The 18,836-nt window shown below is 38.0% G+C and overlaps 1 protein-coding gene across 1 annotated transcript in view; it reads right to left on the bottom strand.

Moving 5' to 3' along the window:
- LOC124721691 overlaps nt 1-18,836 on the bottom strand; it is an 888,717-nt gene that overhangs the window by 433,464 nt on the left and 436,417 nt on the right. Inside the window, exons 16-17 of the mRNA XM_047246771.1 lie at nt 13,088-13,165; nt 9,649-9,726 (exon numbers count right to left, since the gene is read on the bottom strand). Coding sequence (XP_047102727.1) covers nt 9,649-9,726; nt 13,088-13,165 — 156 coding nt within the window. The remainder of the gene's footprint in view (nt 1-9,648; nt 9,727-13,087; nt 13,166-18,836) is intronic.

Raw genomic sequence — 18,836 nt, 5'->3', positions numbered from 1 at the left:
CTGGTATTGTCTATCAGTTTACTATTGGTATTAGGTGACTTGAGACCCCAAATGCAGACACAGTCATAATTATACAATGAGCACTTGTGTTGCCAAAGCTGATAGGATACAGTGGGACATGCTGGATTGCGGAATGAAAGGAATGAACTTTTTCTGCCTTCTTTTTCTCTTTGCTGACCTTTTATTCTTTTTCTGACCATACCTTCTGTTTTTCATATGTGGTAGCTGCTTGTCTGCTTAACTCAACGCATGAAGCAAAAATGTATCCAGTCATGTACCATAACAAGAGTTCTAATGACTGATGATGAACAATTGATCTGTTGTACCCCTGTAAGTTGATAAGAGAGCATATGATAACTTGTGGCTGTTATCTCCCAGAGGGTAATGAACTTTTGTTGATTTGCTGAGATGTTTTTATTTAGGCTCCTTGTGAGCAGACAAGAGGTCCTGTCATTCATGTGGTTGAAGGCAATTATGTACAGGGAAGAGATCTTCTGCCAGCTGTTTCAAGTGATGTTATTTCTGTTGTACAGATAGTGTTTTGTTGTGGAAGCTGAGGAGGATAAAATAAATGCTAATTATGTCGCTAATTGTATGACAGAAGATGATTCAGTGATGTTAAATTGTTTATTGTATGCTGCCACACCAACAGGTCAGAGCAGAACCATTAGCCATGATTCATTTTACCATGCAGTCAGCTTCTGGTTGAGATAATGTTTTCGGAGTCATTTAAATTGAAGGTTATGTTACCAGTGAACGCTTACTAAACAGAGACCACATGGTGCAAACCCATGGACTGCCACAGCTGTCACCTTGTGATAAGCCAGCCACATCCCAGCACGCTACCACTTTTCTTACCCTTCTTCATCTTGTCTGTCATAATTAAGTCTGATTTTCATATTTTTGTACAATTTATAAGTAACGAACTGACTAGGTTTTCAGTGACAATGTACTGCGAGTATTATATAGAGTATAAATATTATGTGGTTGTCACATTGCAGTGGTACCAGTTGAGTCTAACAGCTGATTGGGTTTCACTAGACACGACCTGCAACTCAATAGCTATGGGAAGGGGAAGTTGGCAAAGCTTATAGGTGACAGTCTAGTGGGTGGTGGCAGGATTACTCATGGAAGAATGACTGTAGTAGTTGGTGTTAGAGCTGCACCTTTTTTAGATTGAAGTCAGCTCTTAGATATACCTGCTTAAAGGAAGTCCCTCTAGCAAAGGAATCACCTTCAGAGAATCTCAGATATCCAAGTAGAGAAGAATTAGCATATTTCATCAAAATATAAGAGGTATTAAAGATAATGTTAGTGAACTGCTTATATATGTTGGCTGTGAAATTATTGGTATGTTGGAGCACCACTTAAATAATTTGACAATTCTGAGGCTTCCTTTACCAGGATACAGATTCGCTGGCTGTTTTTCAAGGAGTTCCTTGTGGGGTGGGGCAGTGGCTATATACGTAAAAAACAGTATTCCATTTCAATTCGTAGATGTATAACGGCACTGCACTGAACAGGTATTTGAATGTTGTGCAGGGGCTGTTGAACTCAGAAAAATGTAACTTGTAATTGTTGTTGTTTATAGGTCTGCTAACTCTGACTTCTGAGAATTTCTGGTCAAGCTACAGGTGGTTCTTGATTCAATTTATATGAAGTACCTGAAATTAGTTATATGTGGTGACTTCAATATTAATTTTGTATATGACGGTGCGAGAAAAAGGATGTTGGTAGGTCTCATAAATTCATATGATCTGATGCAGACTGTGGTCTTCCCAACCAGGGTGCAGGGGAACAGTAGCACAGCCATACAATTTATTTTTATTCATTTTTCTTTACTAGAAGGGCAATCTCTTAGTAAAAGGATGAATGGCCTTTCAGGCCATGATGCACAAATTATGACACTAAAAGGCTTTTGCACTCAAACAAACATTACATATAATTACAAACCATGTAGGAAAGATACTCCAATGGTAAAAGAGTGTTTGTCAAACCTCGTTAAGGAACAAGAGTGGCAGGGTGTTTCTAATGCCGATTACATAGATGACAGATGTAACACTTTCTTTAACACATTTCTCATGCTATTTGAGAGTTGCTTTCAATTAGTGTGTTCTAAACATGGTATTAGAAGTAAAAGGCAGCCTGGGTAGCTGACTAGTGGGAAAAGGATATCATGTAGAACAAAGTGGGTTTTATATAAAAATGTTAGAAATAGTCACAATCAAGCAACAGTAGCTCATTAGAAACAGTATTGTAAGGTGCTTAAAATGTTATTAGGAAGGCAAAGACTATGTGGTATGCAAATAGAGTAGCTAATCCACAGGATAAAATTAAAACCATATGGTCAGTTTTGAAGGAAGTGTCTGGTCAGCAGCACAGGGTTGACAGTATGAAGTCAGTTTGTAGTAAATGTTAGCCCTGTACTTAGCCATATTTGTAATTTTTCCTTTAAGAATGGTCAGTTTCCTGAACAGGGTGTCTACGTGGACAAGGAAAAAAAAATCGCGGATTTTTCCCGGATTTCCCGGTTAAAAATACACTTTCTCCCGGGTGAAAATACACTTTTTCCATGTTAAGCGACCGTATATTATTCCTTGGTACTGTAAAACTCAATCCTTTGAATGTTTATGGTTTTATACACTGACGTAGAATTTCCCGCCACTTTAGAAAGTGTGTGTGTGTGTGGGGGGGGGGGGGGGGGGGGGGGGGCGCAACTGCTCAAAGGAATCTAATTTAAACAGTTGTCACGTCACGCTCATCAGAGGCAATTTGTTGTTATTTAGCATTGCATAGTCTTCCAAAAGCCTTTTACAGTAATATCCTTAATTATAGTATTGGTTCTTACCACTCAAAATCACAAAAATTTAACCGATAACTAAAACAATGAAAAATTCCCGGAATTGTAAACAATTCCCGGGTTTTTCCCGGTTTTCTCCAGGATGAAGAAATTCCCGGGTTTTTCCCGGATCTCCCGGTTGTCCCGGGTCGTATACACCCTGCTGAATGACTGCAGTTCTCAGTAGTAAAGTCACTTCATAAAAAGGGAGAAAGAGATAAGGTAAACAATTTTGGACCTATTTCTATGCCATCAGTGTTTGCTTAGGTTATTGAAAAGGTTGTGTATGTAACGATAATTTATCATTTTATATCACATAATTAGCTATTAAATGTACAGTTTGGCTTTATAACTGATTCACAATTGAAAATGCTATATTCTCTTTCGTCTGTGAGGTAATGGATGGATTAAATAAAAGGTTTCAAAGCTAGGCATCTTTTTTGATTTAACTAAGGCATTTGATTGTGCTGATGACAAAATATTGCTCCAGACATTGGACAATTACGGAATACGGGAAGTAGCTCACAATTGGTTCACCTCTTGCTTTAGCAACAGACAGCAAAATGTCTTTATTCACAGTGTTGAGAATGGCTGTGATGTGGGGCATGGTCAAACGGTGGGTGCCCCAGGGATCTGTGTTGAGGCCACTTCAGATCCTTATTCACACAAATAATATGCCCTTTAGTATTACAGGGAATTCTAAAATATTTCTGTTTGCTGATGACACTAGCTTTGTAGTAAAGGATGCTGTGTCCAACCCTGGCTTGATATCAAATAGTGCAGTTCATGACATAAGTTCATGGCTTGTAGAAAATAAACCCTAAATCACAGTAAGACTCAGGTTTTACAGTTTCCAACACACAATCCAACAAAAACAAAAGTTTTAATTTCACATAATGGGCATACGACTAGTGAAATTGAACAGTTCAAATTGCTAGGTGTTCAGATGGATAGTAAACTGTCGTGGGAAGCCCATGTTCATGATCTTATTCGAAGGCTAAATGCTGCCATTTTTACTTTTTGAACGGTATCTGAAATAAGGATCATTCAACATGAAAATTAGTCTACTTTGCTTATTTTCATTCGGTGATGTGATGTGGTATAATATTTTGTGATAACTCTTCTCATTGTCGAAGGATATTTTTGGCTCAGAAATGGGTATTTCAGGCAATAAATGATGTAAGTTTGTGAACCTCTTGTTGACCCCTGTTCACTAGTCTGGCAATACTGACATTAGCCTCTCAAGATATATATTCATTGTTGTTGTCAGCTTATTCCCAAGACATAGCAGCCTTCACTCATTTAATACTAGGAAGAAATACAATCTGCAGTTTCGTGCAGAAAGGTGTGCAGTATACTGCTACATCCATTTCCAATAAGCTACCACAAGAATTCAAAAATCTTATCAGTAAACCCCACCCTTTCAAATCGAAACTGATGAGTTTTGTCATGGTTCACTCCTCCCATTCTGTCAAGAACTTGCTTGCAAAATTAAAATGTTTCCTATTTTAAATTGTTGACTGTGTTTACTCAAACTTATGGCTTCTCTTTTTGGTTCATAAATATTTTATTTTATCTGTTATTACTTTTCTGTTGTAATTTAATGTACTGACACATTACATGGCCTTGGAGATTTGCTCCTCAAATTGGTCCTATGGAACTAGATGTATAAATAAATAAATAAATAAGTGACCATTAATATTTTTTTGAGGATGGCCCAGGTGCACTCCTATTTGTATTATGTAGGAAGTTTATGTATTTGTGAAGAGTTTTAGGTGTTTAAAGGTACCCTCTATCATCTACTGTATAGATCTTTATCATGTGGTGAATTTAACTACTTTTGTTGTTCAACTTTGTTGTAGAATTTTGGTGATATACTACATTTCACTTGTAGATCTCTGTTATTGACAAGATTTTTGTTTTTTCTTTACAAATCTTTCCTGTCCTGTGTCCACAGAAGTCAACATTTACTTTTTCCTTACTTGTGTGTTTTACCCAGCATATAAAGTCCTGCAGTACTCTATCACATCCTTTTTGTTTTACATGCTTATTTTATGCCACATGACAGTCCCATGGTATTCTGAAAACAGTAAACTCTCAGATCAGTGGACAAGACAGATGGTTTTTCAAGGACTTTGTCATTTTAGAGGCAAAAATAAGGTTGTAACGAATCCTCATTTTCAATTGACAATCAAACAGGTGCTGTGCTGGTCTTTTCCTTCAGTTTTTCTAGTTGTAATTTTAATTATAGCGAACAGTTTGTTGATAATTGTTGTTTGTAAAACACTGCAGTTGAGTGACGTTACTGGGAAAAATATTAAATCTATGTGTTACTCTAAGCATCAGATCTTGTACTTTCTTGGTGTATTTTCATATTTTATGTCAATTAATAACTTTTCCTGTGTTTTTCTGCTAAAGGGATTTAGGGTCATACCATGGTTTTGATGAGTTAATGAGCAGTATTTTTACGTAATTCTAATGGATATTAATGATTTATCACAGATCTTTAAATATTTAAGGACATACCAGATCCTCATTTGGCAGCTGGGCTATATTTTGTTCCATGTTGAGCACTAACTTATGAGAAATTTTGATTATAGCTACCCATTTTGAGACCTATATTATCACTCAGACAAACAAGTCACCCTTCAGACCACTACTTGGTCACATTTCAACCTGGTTCATTATCATTTGTCTCAGTTTTAACTAATTAATTCACATGTAAAATTAAGTGCTATATGTACACACTACTATCTCATGAGGTAATTTAAAATGGTTTTTAAATGAATAGGTATATCTTTCATTTTGCTTTTCTGAGATTTTCACTATGATGTGGCTGCATTGGCCATTTCCAATGATGTATCCAAGTTAAGGCATTGATAACTCATTAGATGCTCTGGCAAGTTTATGCTACAATTTTTTCCACTCGGAACTACTCCAGAATTCTGATCTGGGTGTAATACTTATCTCTCTCTCTCTCTCTCTCTCTCTCTCTCTCTCTCTCTCTCTCTATGCCTAAGTATGCCATAGTTCACAATGTTTTGAAAGACTGTTACTCTATGAGGTGATACAAGATAATTTAAATTGAGTAGGTAGAATGTTAATATTAGAAATTCATGGGTTTTGATGCACAGCCTTTGCTATCCCCTGATTTCACCCATAACTCCATGCTGTTTCGTAGCCTGAGCAACTTTGTGCAACTACTAGTCGCAAAAATAGTTTAATGACATAGCAAGTTTTGAATGAAGTTATTACCCTTTCTCAAATGCACTTAGTCCAGTTCCAATCCACACCACATGTTAATGTTCAGCAGTAAGCTGATTTATTATGTTTTTTACCCAAATACTTTGATTATAACAGAATTAAGTCTTCTGTCAAGTTGTTGTTGCATTTAATATTTTGGTATTAGTTCAACTATGTAGAAACGTGATTAATATTTTAAAGGCAATACAAACAACTACACTTTAGCAGGGGGGAGGGGGGGGGGCGCGGTAAACCATTAAAAGATCAGGGCTGATCCAGCTTGGACAGCTTCTGCTTTCTATGACAATGAGTTTACTACTGAAACAGTAAACTAATTATAGATTTTTTCTCCTCAACCTAACAGAAACCACAATAGTTCATTCCTCCTTTGTGAAGCTTTCTGGAATGATTTTTAACTTCACATATTTTAAGAACTGATAATCTGGACGACGATGATTTCAGTTATTACAGGAGCTATTGCATTGCTGCTCAAAATCTGAACAGTTAATATTTTACTGTTTCCTTAACTCACGAAATTTGGTAAACTTGACTACATCTAAGTCCCCTGCCACTTACACTAAATGAATACAATTGTAACAGGAGTCTCCCACAGCATTAAGGCTCCCACTAGGGCAAACCATCTTTCCTTTTGTAAACAATGTGGGTCACCACTCCTCTGGAAGGGGTAAGCACTGTACAGGATGGCAGCAAGTTCATGAATATTTTAAGCAACTGGTTTATAAAATTTTATTTAGAAGACCCCAGTCAAATCTTTACAAGTTTGCTCCCAGAGCAACTTCCATAGTGCAAACATGACACAAGTTGCCTGCCTTTCAGAACCAATGCAGTTCCATCCAGTTCACGCTGCTGACAAGAGATGCCCTCAGCCCTCTCCTGAAACTGCTAGTCAATTCACACCATCGGTTTTGGCAAACAGCATAGGTGGGATACAGGTCACATGTGTGGATGCTGGAGCATTCTGCAGTGCAGAACACAGTTACCTCACTCTCTTGTGATCCAGACCTCTAGCGGAACATACGTCTTTCATGGCAGGCAAAGCCTCCAGTTCTACGTTTCATGACTGGCCATCAACATAAGTTAACATGACCCACCTCCCTTTCTGCTGCCCATTTCAATTAGAAGTTCAATCTCCTAAACTGGCCTAAACCTGGTAACTTCCAACCCTAGGCATGCCCCTTGTATACTGTAAATTTGAATATATTCTCTTTATTTTACCTAATATCCTGTTCTGTCATTTAATGGCAGCAATGGATGTCCACTTACAAGACCTGACCAAATGATCAGCTGTATGTTGTCGATGTAAGTCATATGTAACAACCTTTTCCTCTAATCCTGCCCATGTACATTCCTACAGAGCACAGGTGAAATACAGACATTTTATGAAACATATGTGGACACGCAAGAAAATACAAAGTATAGGATTACAGATACACCAGCAAGATAATGAAGAGTATAATTACAAAAATTTCCTTTTGCTTATTATTTTCCCCATATCGTATCAAAATGTCAACAATAAATAAATTGCATAAATACAGAATAGGCATAATGTTAACTTTTTAGACATATCCTTTTCATGAAAAAGAGTTTGTAAATTTGATTAGTCAGAGTGTGTTTATCCCAAGAAACCACTCATAAAAAGGAGGGGGGGGGGGGGGGCGGGCTCTTATCTTATATTCAGGCTTGTCTTATACACGAGTAAATACCATATTTTTCACTCTGCATGGGAGTGTATGTAGTATTGAAACTTCCTAGCTGATTAAACAATGTGCCAGACTTCATCTGAAAGCTAGCAGGCATCTCTTGTCTTCTTTATGTGCCTATCGGTGACTCAGCACCAAAATTATTTGGTGAGTTAATTCCTTTACTTATTAAAATACTCATAATGTTATTACTAGAGCCCAGATTTCCAGTCACTATCAAATCGAATAACATGCATACAGTCATGCAATGTCATATCAGTAAATACACATAATAAAGATAAAGAATTAAAATATGTCACAGAAAATGATGTTTCTATATCACAAGAAGTGACAGACGCATATTTTGGTGAAGAAATTTTGGACAAGGTGTGATCAAGTTGATAGTTGTTTTACACTTTTGCTAGAAAATATTTTTCTCTTCTTTGAAAACTCAAAATCAGGATTTGATATGATAACTTTGTTATCTTAAAAACAACAACACCTACTTCTCCACAGAATGATTGCAAATATCTTTAACCTTTACAATAACTGCCTGAGACTCCACGTGTGACTTGCAACTTTGGTATTTTCAAAGAAAATGAACAAAAATTGATTTGACGTAAATGTGGTCTTGCCTCATATCTGTTTCCTTGAATTTCACTATCACATCTTTAATGCAAACTGCGTTACTGACCTCAAAAACCTACAGCCCAAAAATGAATCAAAAAACCTACACTGCAGTACCTTAACGCTTTTCAGTAGAATAAAACAAAGAGATGTCAACTTCAAAAGATCTGTAGGAATTCAATGTCTCTTACTGACAACGTAATCAAAATTACCACAGTAAAAGATGTCAGCATTAATCCAGGTACCCCACCTGGTTGAAAAAGGTTGTAGGTGCACAGCTAAATCTGGAAGAATATCTCTAAATCCAGCAACATGGACAAGTGCTTTTAAGAGTTCCTTCAATTGGAAAAAAAGGGCAGCATATGACTTATTACTGTCAGCAGTTTCAAACATTTGTATTTTGTGAATCAATTTTCCATGTTCGTATCATTGGTTGTAACAGTGTATTGACACATTCAAATTTTAGACTGCCATTTCAGTTACATGATGTAGTGCATGGGACAGCAATGTTAGACACTTCAAGTTATGATAAAAATATTTAATAGCTTTCCCAGTCTTCATCACATATGGAGCAGCATTGCGCAGCAATAATAATAATAATAATAATAATAATAATAATAATAATAATAATACCCTTTTTAATTTAATTTTTTGGCACAAAGTATATTGACTTCTACTGACAACTACCGAGCTGAAGTAGAGCACTTGAGCTCACTATGAAGTTCACAAACTACAACATATTTGCAGAATTGCTTATGTACTGCATCTTGGCGCAGTTCATATGAATAAATCAATAAAAGATGGTGTCACACACGTTATTGCAAAAAAAAGGTCAAAAATGTGATATAACATGCATTACAAGTGTCCCAATTCATACCATCTGCAAAATATACATTACACCTGCCTCGGAAAGTGAATAACTCTCACAGACTCATAATAATTTGAAATAAAATCATCTGAATAACCAGGAACTTTCACACGCATACTTTATAGTTATAGAATTAATTAATGCTGACTCCCAAACTTCACATTCATTTCTTCCTAACGATTCCATTATCACAAATATCAAACAATCCCATTGAGAAGTATAACTAATATTTGACTGGATCTCAGAAAAATTATAGCTGCACACTATACAAAGCACAGTTCACAGCATTACCCTGTCAATATTTATAGAAATCACATAAGCGAAAAACTAATTGCGGACATGACTACAGCATAGGTATAGTGAATATATACCTGATTCATTGTGGTCTCTGTGCCACCAGCTGGGTTTAAAATATTTCTTCTGCCTAGCTGATTCAGCATATGGTTCACCTGTTAGAAAATACAACACTGGTCAATGTAACTAAGCAGCTATCAAGAGCGTTTTGTACCTTTTGTGAACAAAGGAAAGGAAAAGAATGCAATATCATAGACATGTGACTCGCAGAAATGAGCACTACCTGGTGCAATTTATATAAATTAGGATTATGAACACCAAATCATGACCAGCATCATCATCATCATCATCTACTACAGGATGATTATAATTAGAGTTAAGCTTGCAAAATGCTGTAGAAATTACACCACTGGTCAGAATGACATTAAATCACAATGGAATATTATCAGCGAAGAGGGAAAACGTATAGCAGATGAAAAAAAAAGTGTGAAAATTGATCAGTGTATGGCACTGTATGTCACAATACGTCAATGAAAACACCTGTCATGTGCACAACCCACTGTAGTTGGCATAAACACGACGAGTACATGGTTACTCCTCCTTTCACAATTGCGACGTTCACCATGACTGTCTCAATGCAGGATTGCACTCAGCTTCTATAGCTGCATTACAAGAATGATGACGTGCACACATAGCTCTGTAGAAGTTTCAGACCGTGAAGGGTTTGAAAAAAGGCATTGGTCTGATGATTGTCGTGAGTCTGGTGAAAAGATTCAGAAATTCGGAAAGACGGGTTCGTTTTGTGTGCAACATGGTAGACGGAGGAAATGAATTGATTCGACATCAGTGGAAGCAGCGGTCACAGCAATGCAGGAAGAGATAATTGGTGGTGTACAAACATGTAGTGCATGGAGAATTGCCCAAAAACTGGACGTACAAATGACCATGGTGGGTAAATCCTTACGAAACATCCTTCTTTGCTATCCATTGGTAATTATCCATGTCCACAAGTTGCTTCTTGTTGACCCGATAGCAAGAGAGTTTTGCTTTAGAATTTCTTGCTCACATGGAAGTGGACAATGATTGGCTGTGGAAGATTTTATGGACAGATGAATCCCACTTCCATCTGACAAGATGTGTGAATACACAGAACTGTCAAATATGGGCAACGGAAAATCCACATGCAACTCAACCAGTACCACCTCATCCTGAAACGGTCACTGTGTGGTGAGGGGTTAACAGCATCATTTACCATAGCACCAAATTTTTTTTCGAAGTGACAGGAGCTTCAGGTCCTGTTCCCTGTACCATCACTGGTGAGCGCTGTGAGTGTCTTTTGTGCAATGATGTCATTCCAGCTCTCCAACAGCGTGGATGTGTAGATGGAATCATGTATATGCAAGATGGCACCCCTCTGCACACTGCAAATCCAGTTAACCAGCAGCTGAAGCACTATTATACAAATGCTAGAATTATCAGCCACCATTTCCCTACAACCTGGCCGTCCAATCACCTGATTTTAATGTGTATGACTTCTGGCTGTGGGGCTATCTGAAACATGATATGTACAGTGTTCCGACTGCCAACTTTGCTGCACTGAAGGCACACATTGTGGAACACATCCTGACCGTGACACTGGAAAGACTTCCATCAGTTGTGGAAAATGCTGTTTCTCAATTTCAACTTCTTGCAGAAAACGGTGGACAGCATTTTGAACATGTTTTATACCAGTCACACAGAAATTAATAATCCAATTTGATTTTGATTCATGCTTTCTATGCAGTTTTTGCCTCAGGACAGTTAAAAGCAGATTTTTCCCATCTGATGTGATATGACCTTGTAACTAAGAGTATCACACCTGTAGGGCCATGCACATTGAGTAGTACAGTTTGTTTAACGTCAAGCATACACCTTAGGCATTGTTGTATGATTCATTTGTCATTTGTAGTAGAGCATCATTAAATTATGAAGCTTACAGTGCCATCTATTGCTACATTTTGTAACTGTTTATTTTTCTTCTGCCATATATGTTTTCCCCTCTCCCCAATAATATTCTGTTGCAATTTGATGGCATTCTGACCAGTAGTGTTATTTCTGCAACAGTTTGAAAGATTAAATTTAATTAGAATAATCCTGTACTACTACATTTCTATTCATTTAAGTGTGATCTAGTGCATCATTGCAATTACAAATACCCAGTGAAGTAGGTAACACTGAGCTTTCGATGAAGATGAAGTAGTGCACAAATTGATGAGGCTATAGACTCTTTGTTAGCGAGAAACTTCCCTTTGTCCATTTCTGCATGTTTCAATAAATACTTCAACAAACACTTAATTCCACAGCTCCATCTTCTCCGCGGTATGCCATCTGTCTCTAGGGTACAAGGGTTCAGGACAAAGTTTTGTATTCTGGTGAAACAGTCTATAACACATTGTCAGTGGATATCAGGAAGGAAACAGAACATACTCAGTTATTTCAGAACAAAGTAAAAGAATGCTTGATTAACCACTATTACTACAACTTACCAGAACACTTGGCCTTAAGAATGTGATTCTGTATAACTCAAACAGTTGTGTTAGATATATCTTGATGTTGTCAGTATAAAAAAAGCTGACAAGGGTCTGTGTAAAGTTAGATAAATGCTTTGTTTGAATTATTATTGTGTCGGTGTATGTGCGTGCGAGTGTATACCTGTCCTTTTTTCCCCCTAAGGTAAGTCTTTCCGCTCCCGGGATTGGAATGACTCCTTACCCTCTCCCTTAAAACCCACATCCTTTCGTCTTTCCCTCTTCTTCCCTCTTTCCTGATGAAGCAACCGTTGGTTGTGAAAGCTTGAATTTTGTGTGTATGTTTGTGTTTTTTTTGTGTGTCTATCGACCTGCCAGCGCTTTTGTTTGGTAAGTCACATCATACAATACAATACAATACAATACAAGCAATACAAACAACTACACATTTTAGCAGTGGGGAGGGAGGGGGGCACTGTAAACTATTAAAAGATCAGTGCTGATCCAGTTTGGGCAGCATCTGCTTTCTATAACAATGAGTTTACTACAGAAAAGAGTAAATTAGTAATAGATTTTTTTTCTCCTCAGCATAACAGAAACCATGATAGTTCATTCCTCTTTTGTGAAGCTTTCTAGAATGATTTTAACTTTGTATATTTTAAGAACTGATAATTTTGACAATGATGATTTCACTTATTACAGGAGCTATTGCATTGCTGCACAAAATCTAAACAGTTACTATTTTACCGTTTTCTTAACTCATGAAATTTGATAAACTTAACAACATCTAAGTCCCCTGCCACTTACACTAAATGAAAACAATTGTAACAGGACAGTCAAACAATCCCATTAAGAAGTATAACTAATATTTGACTGAATTTGAGAAAAATGATAGTTGCACACTATACAAAGCACAGTTCGAAACATCACCCTGTCAATATTCACAGAAAACACATAAGTGAAAAACTAATTGCAACGATGACTACAGCATAGGTATAGTGATATATACCTGATTCATTGTGGTCTCTGTGCCACCAGCTGGGTTTAAAATATTTCTTCTGTCTAGCTGATACAGCATATGGTTCACCTGTTAGAAAATACAACACTGGTCAATGTAACTAAGCAACTATCAAGAACATTTTCTAACTTTTGTTAACAAAGGAAAGGAAAAGAATGCAGTATCATAGCCATGTGACTGGCAGAAATGAACACTACCTGGTGCAATTTATATAAATTACGATTATGAATACCAAATTATGACCATCATCATCATCATCATCATCATCATCATCATCTACTACAATTTAAGCTTTCAAAACACTGTATAAATTACACTACTGGTCAGAATGATGTCAAATTGCAATGGAATATTATCGGAGAAGAGGGAAAACGTATAGCAGAAGAAAAAAATAGTGTGTAAACTTATCAATAGATAGCGCTGTATGTCAGAATATGTCAATGAAAACACCTGTCACGCGCACGACCCACTGGTGGTTCAAATGGCTCTGACCATTATGGGACTTAGCATCTGAGGTCATCAGTCCCCTAGACTTTGAACTACTGAAACCGAACTAACCTAAGGACATCACACACATCCATGCACGAGGCAGGATTCGAACCTGTAACCGTAGTGGTTGCGCAGTTCCACACTGAAGTGCCTAAAACTGCTCGGCCAAACCTGGCTGCACGACCCAGTGAAGTTGCTATGAAGATGATGGGTACATGGTTTTTCCTCCACTTGCATGTGTGACTTCACCATGACTGTCTCAATGCAATGAACTGATTCAACGTCAGAGGAAGCAGTGGTCACAGCGATGCACAAGTAGACGATTGGTGGTGTACAAATGTGTAGTGCATGGAGAATTGCCCAAACACTAGACATACAAATGAGCACAGTGCACAAAATCTTATGAAACATCCTACTTTGCTATGCATCAGAAATTGATCATGTGTACGAGTTGCTTCCTCTTGACCTGCCAGCAAGAAAGACCTTTGCTTTAGAATTTCTTGTTCACATGGAAGTGGACAATGATTGGCTGTGGAAGATTTTATGAACAGACGAATCCCACTTCCATCTGACAAGATATGTGAATACACAGAATTATCGAATATGGGCAACAGAAACTCCACATGCAAATCAACCAGTACCGCTTCATCCTGAAATGATCACAGTGTGGTGAGGGTTTATGGCACCATTTATAGTAGAGCCATATTTTTTCGAAGTGACAGGAGCTTCAGGTCCTGTTCCCTGTACCATCACTGGTAAGCGCTATGATTGTCTTTTGAGCAATGATGTCATTCCAGCTCTCCAACAACGTGGATGTGTGGATGGGATCATGTTTATGCAAGATGGCACACCTCAGCACATTGCAAATCCAGCTAAGCAGCTGCTGAAGCACTATTTCAGAAATGGTAGAATTATCAGTCACCAGTTCCCAACAGCCTGGCCATCCCAATCACCTGATTTTAATCCGTATGACTTCTGGCTGTGGGGGAATCAGAAAGATGATGTGTTCAGTGTTCTGATTGCAAACTTAGCTGCATTGAAGGCACGCATTGTGGAACACATCCTGAATGTGACACCGGAAAACTTCCATCAGTTGTGGAACATGCTGTTTCTCAATTTCAACTTCTTGCAGAAGACGGTGGACAGCATTTTGAACATGTTTTGTACCAGTCACACAGAAATTAATAATCCAATTTGATTTTGATTGATCCTTTCCATGCAGTTTTTGCCTCTGGACAGTTAAAAAAACAATTTTTCCCATCTGATGTGATATGACCTTGCCATGGTGGATGGGCTTACGTAACTAACAGTATCACACCTGTAGGCCCATGCACACTGAGTAGTACAGGTTGTTTAACGTTAAACATACACCTTAGGTATTGTTGTATGATTCATTTGTCATTTGTAGTAGAGAATCATTCAATTATGAAGCTTACAGTGCCATCTATTGCTACATTTTGTAACTGTTTATTTTTCTTCTGCCATATATGTTTTCCCCTCTCTCCAATAATATTCTGTTGCAATTTGATGGCATTCTGACCAGTAGTGTTATTTCTGCAACAGTTTGAAAGATTAAATTTAATTAGAATAATCCTGTACTACTACTACATTTCTATTCAGTTAAGTGTGATCTAGTGCATCATCGCAATTACAAATACCCAGTGAAGTAGGTAACACTGTGGTTTTCACAAAGATGAAGTAGTGCACAAGTTGGTGAGGCTATAGACTCTTTGTTACTGAGAAACTTCCCTTTGTCCATTTCTGCATGTTTCAACAAATACTACAACAACCATTTAATTCTACAGTGCCATCTTCTCCGCACTATGCAATCTGTCTCTAGGGTACAAGAGTTCAGGACAAAGTTTCGTATTCTGGTGAAAAAGTCTATAAAACATTGTCAATAGATATCAGGCAAGAAACTGAACATTCTCAGTTGTTTCAGAACAAAGTAAAAGAAGACTGGATTAACCACTATTCCTACAACTTACCAGAACGCTTGGGCCCAAAAAAGTGATTCTGTATAACTCAAACAATTGTGTTAGATATATCTTGAAGTTATCAGTATAAAGAAAGCTGACAAGGGTCTGTGTAAAGTTAGATAAATGCTTTGTTTGAATTATTAAATAGTAACGGGTCCTTAGCACTATTAGGGGTAGAGACAGAAGGGTGACAAGGGCAGGGGGGGGGGGGGTGAACTAATCTAGAAGTAATTACCAGAACTGTACATGTGAATAGATTAGGTCTAGTCATAGTTTGCTGTCAGGATGTATAAGTATCAGCATGGGGTCCACCAGTATGAAACAGAGATGTGTACTTGTAGGCTGCCACCTTCCCAGGCTGCTGGCGACATAAAATCACAGATATGCACGGTAAACTGTTTAACGACAACCATTAGCAAACTGTATTTGTTGTCAACTACATCTCGGACAGCTGCCACAGTCATACATGTCACCTGTCTTGCCACTGGAGGTGCAAGAGACACTGCAATTAGTGCTCTTCGGGCCATAGTGCTGAGGGTGATTGCCACTCCCTCAATCACGGCTCTCATGGCCCAGTGCTGTCATACACACGGACTTGTGTACAAGTCTTCACTCTGAGTGCTGTCCGTTTTCACCACAGTATCTGCTGATGGGATACTTTTGAGGGAAGTTATTTATCATACAAATGTAACCCATCCCCTTTTCCTATCTCTCTCTCTCTCTCTCTCTCTCTCTCTCTCTCTCTCTCACTCTCTCTTTTGCCATACATGGTAACCCTTGCAGGGAATATTTCTGAAGTTGAAGTGCTTTCAAATGAGGAGGCTAACTTTTATGCTTTTATTAACAAGAACTGTACCCAATTAGCGAACTGTAGAAGGACTGTGTACACATGAACTGTAAATGGCTAGAGAACTGCATAAGAACTGTGATAAATAGATAATGAACTGTGTTTGAATTGTTTCTGAGGTTTTGTTGAACTACAATAACTGATGACACTAAATCAAATTTTTTGTTGCTATGAAAGTAATGTTAGTGTAAATCAGAAATAGGAAGTGCTGAAGTGCTATGAGAATAAAAGTTGATGTTTTGTGCATGGTCAACGGGATTATATTGTAAATCATCACTTAAACATTTGTCATGATACAAAATAGTGCAGTGTGCATAGCAGCATGAGACATTCATGGACAACATGTGCAGTCACAGCACATAGTGGTGAGCACATTTAGCATTATAGGGCACATCTGATGTGGCTGTTTCAGCACACAACAGCGGAATTGCGGCTAGGGGTGCAGCCAACAGCTGTGAGAACCAACAATAATACGTCAAGGAAGAAAAGTAGAGTAAATTTTATGCTTGCACATAGCAGTCTTAAGATGTGTAATTGGAACATCAGTAATAGTAAAATGTCTGGGTAAAAGAATTGAGATGTGCCCTTGGCCGTAGAAAACTAGTTCAGTCGCACAGCAGTAGGGACGATTCGGTGGGTCCGATACAAATCAATGGTAATGAAATCAGATATGGGTTTATTTTTATGTTAAATTGAGTCAAAAGTAATTCAAGTAAAAACATAGATTCACACTTTGGTGTTAAATATGAAATAGAGAACTAAAAAAACCAATGATCTCACTGAGAATTTTGAAGTAGCCACAAATAATTTCAATGGTAATGTAGAATTAATTAATACTGAAGACAGTAAAAATGTAGATTTAGTGGCAAACAATGATAATGTAAACCCAGGATGTGTAGTACCTAGCCAGAATGAAGTGATTGTTTGGAATGACGATATCAGAGAAAATGACTCTGACGTCAACATTACTAATGAGCCAACAGATGAGTTACATGCATTAAGTTGTCATACAGCATCAGGTGACACCCTATCAATTCAGTAGGGATTCTTTGGTGTGACGTCATAAGCGCATGACTGCGTGTGAGTTCGTTGTCTAAGTTTTTATATATTTTTAGGTTTCAGATACATATTTTAACGGTTTTTGTGATAATATTTACTTTACAAGTGACTTATTAGTGGTTTCTTCATTCACCTCTGCCTTTCTTGTGTTGTGACCCGATATTTGTGAGTGTTTCATATCGAGCAACTTAACCTCTTACCTGTGTTTACATTCCGCGCTGACCAGTTGCAGCTGTAGCGGCACAATGAAAGCTAAGTACTAATTAATTGTTTGTATATAGTGGTTTATCTAGGAACTTTAGTAGTCTTCAACTGGCGTTATTGGTCTTTTCTGGTGAAATAATTTCAGAAGAACTTCTTGAGAACTGTTTTCAGTTTCGTTACTGTGTCATTAGACGTTTGATTTTCTTTCTGTGTTAGTCTTTTGTTATATTGTCATTTGTTGTTGATTATACTGTTAATAATAGTAGTTACTTCCCTTGCAGTGTAAGTCTGTGATTATTGCAGTCAGTTTTTTAACATCTACTTATTGTAGTAGCAGAACTTAGATAAAATAGTTTTCTTGTTTCAATAACTGTAAAATTTTACCATGAGTGAGAAGTGTGGGCTTTGCCATAGGTTCGTGAGTAGTGGATCGCGGTGTGAGACTTGTACGGAGTATTTTCACCGGGGGGGGAGGGTATGCAGTGGGGAAGCCAGTGGGCATTCTGGTGAGATCCTCTCCTGGAACTGCAGGTTATGTAGCAAGAGTATAAGATCTGTGCCCTTCAGGTGCAGCTGAAAAATGCACAGGAGGAGCTAGATAGGATGTGGAGGGAGAAGGGGGTTGGGGAATGGGAGCTGGCTGTTGGCAAGAGATCTGCTAGGAGAAGGAGATTTTCAGATAGTTTTACTATTGGTGTTTGCAATAGATATGACCAACTGTCAGACTCTAGTGGAGAGCAATCTCTAGTGGCTGTAGATGTAGGAAGTATGCAGCAGACCTCAGCAGTTACGGTGGCTAGGACAGTTGCAAAGCCGAAAAGAAAGAAGAAGGTTCTGTTGTTAGGTAGTTCTCATGGCAGAGGTGTAGGCCAGCAGTTGCAGGAAGTGTTGGGGAGTGAGTACCAGGTCACCAGCATTGTGAAGCCTAATGCAGGATTGGCTCAGGTGACTGTTAACATAGGGGGGTTATGTAGTGATTTTACTAAAGCGGATCAAGTAGTGATTGTGGGTGGGGCTGGTAATAGTATTGATAGGGATGGAAAGTATGACATAGATGGTGACATGGAAAAGATAGCCACTCAGACTGGCAACACGAATGTGCATTTCGTGGAACTGTTTCAGCGTCGCGTTCGGCCTCATCTTAATACAGCTGTCAGGCATA

This window comes from Schistocerca piceifrons, chromosome X, assembly GCF_021461385.2.
Source record: "Schistocerca piceifrons isolate TAMUIC-IGC-003096 chromosome X, iqSchPice1.1, whole genome shotgun sequence".
NCBI classification, from domain to species: domain Eukaryota; kingdom Metazoa; phylum Arthropoda; class Insecta; order Orthoptera; family Acrididae; genus Schistocerca; species Schistocerca piceifrons.
Note: the sequence above shows the minus strand (reverse complement) of the source record. Positions and strands in the feature narration are given on the sequence as shown.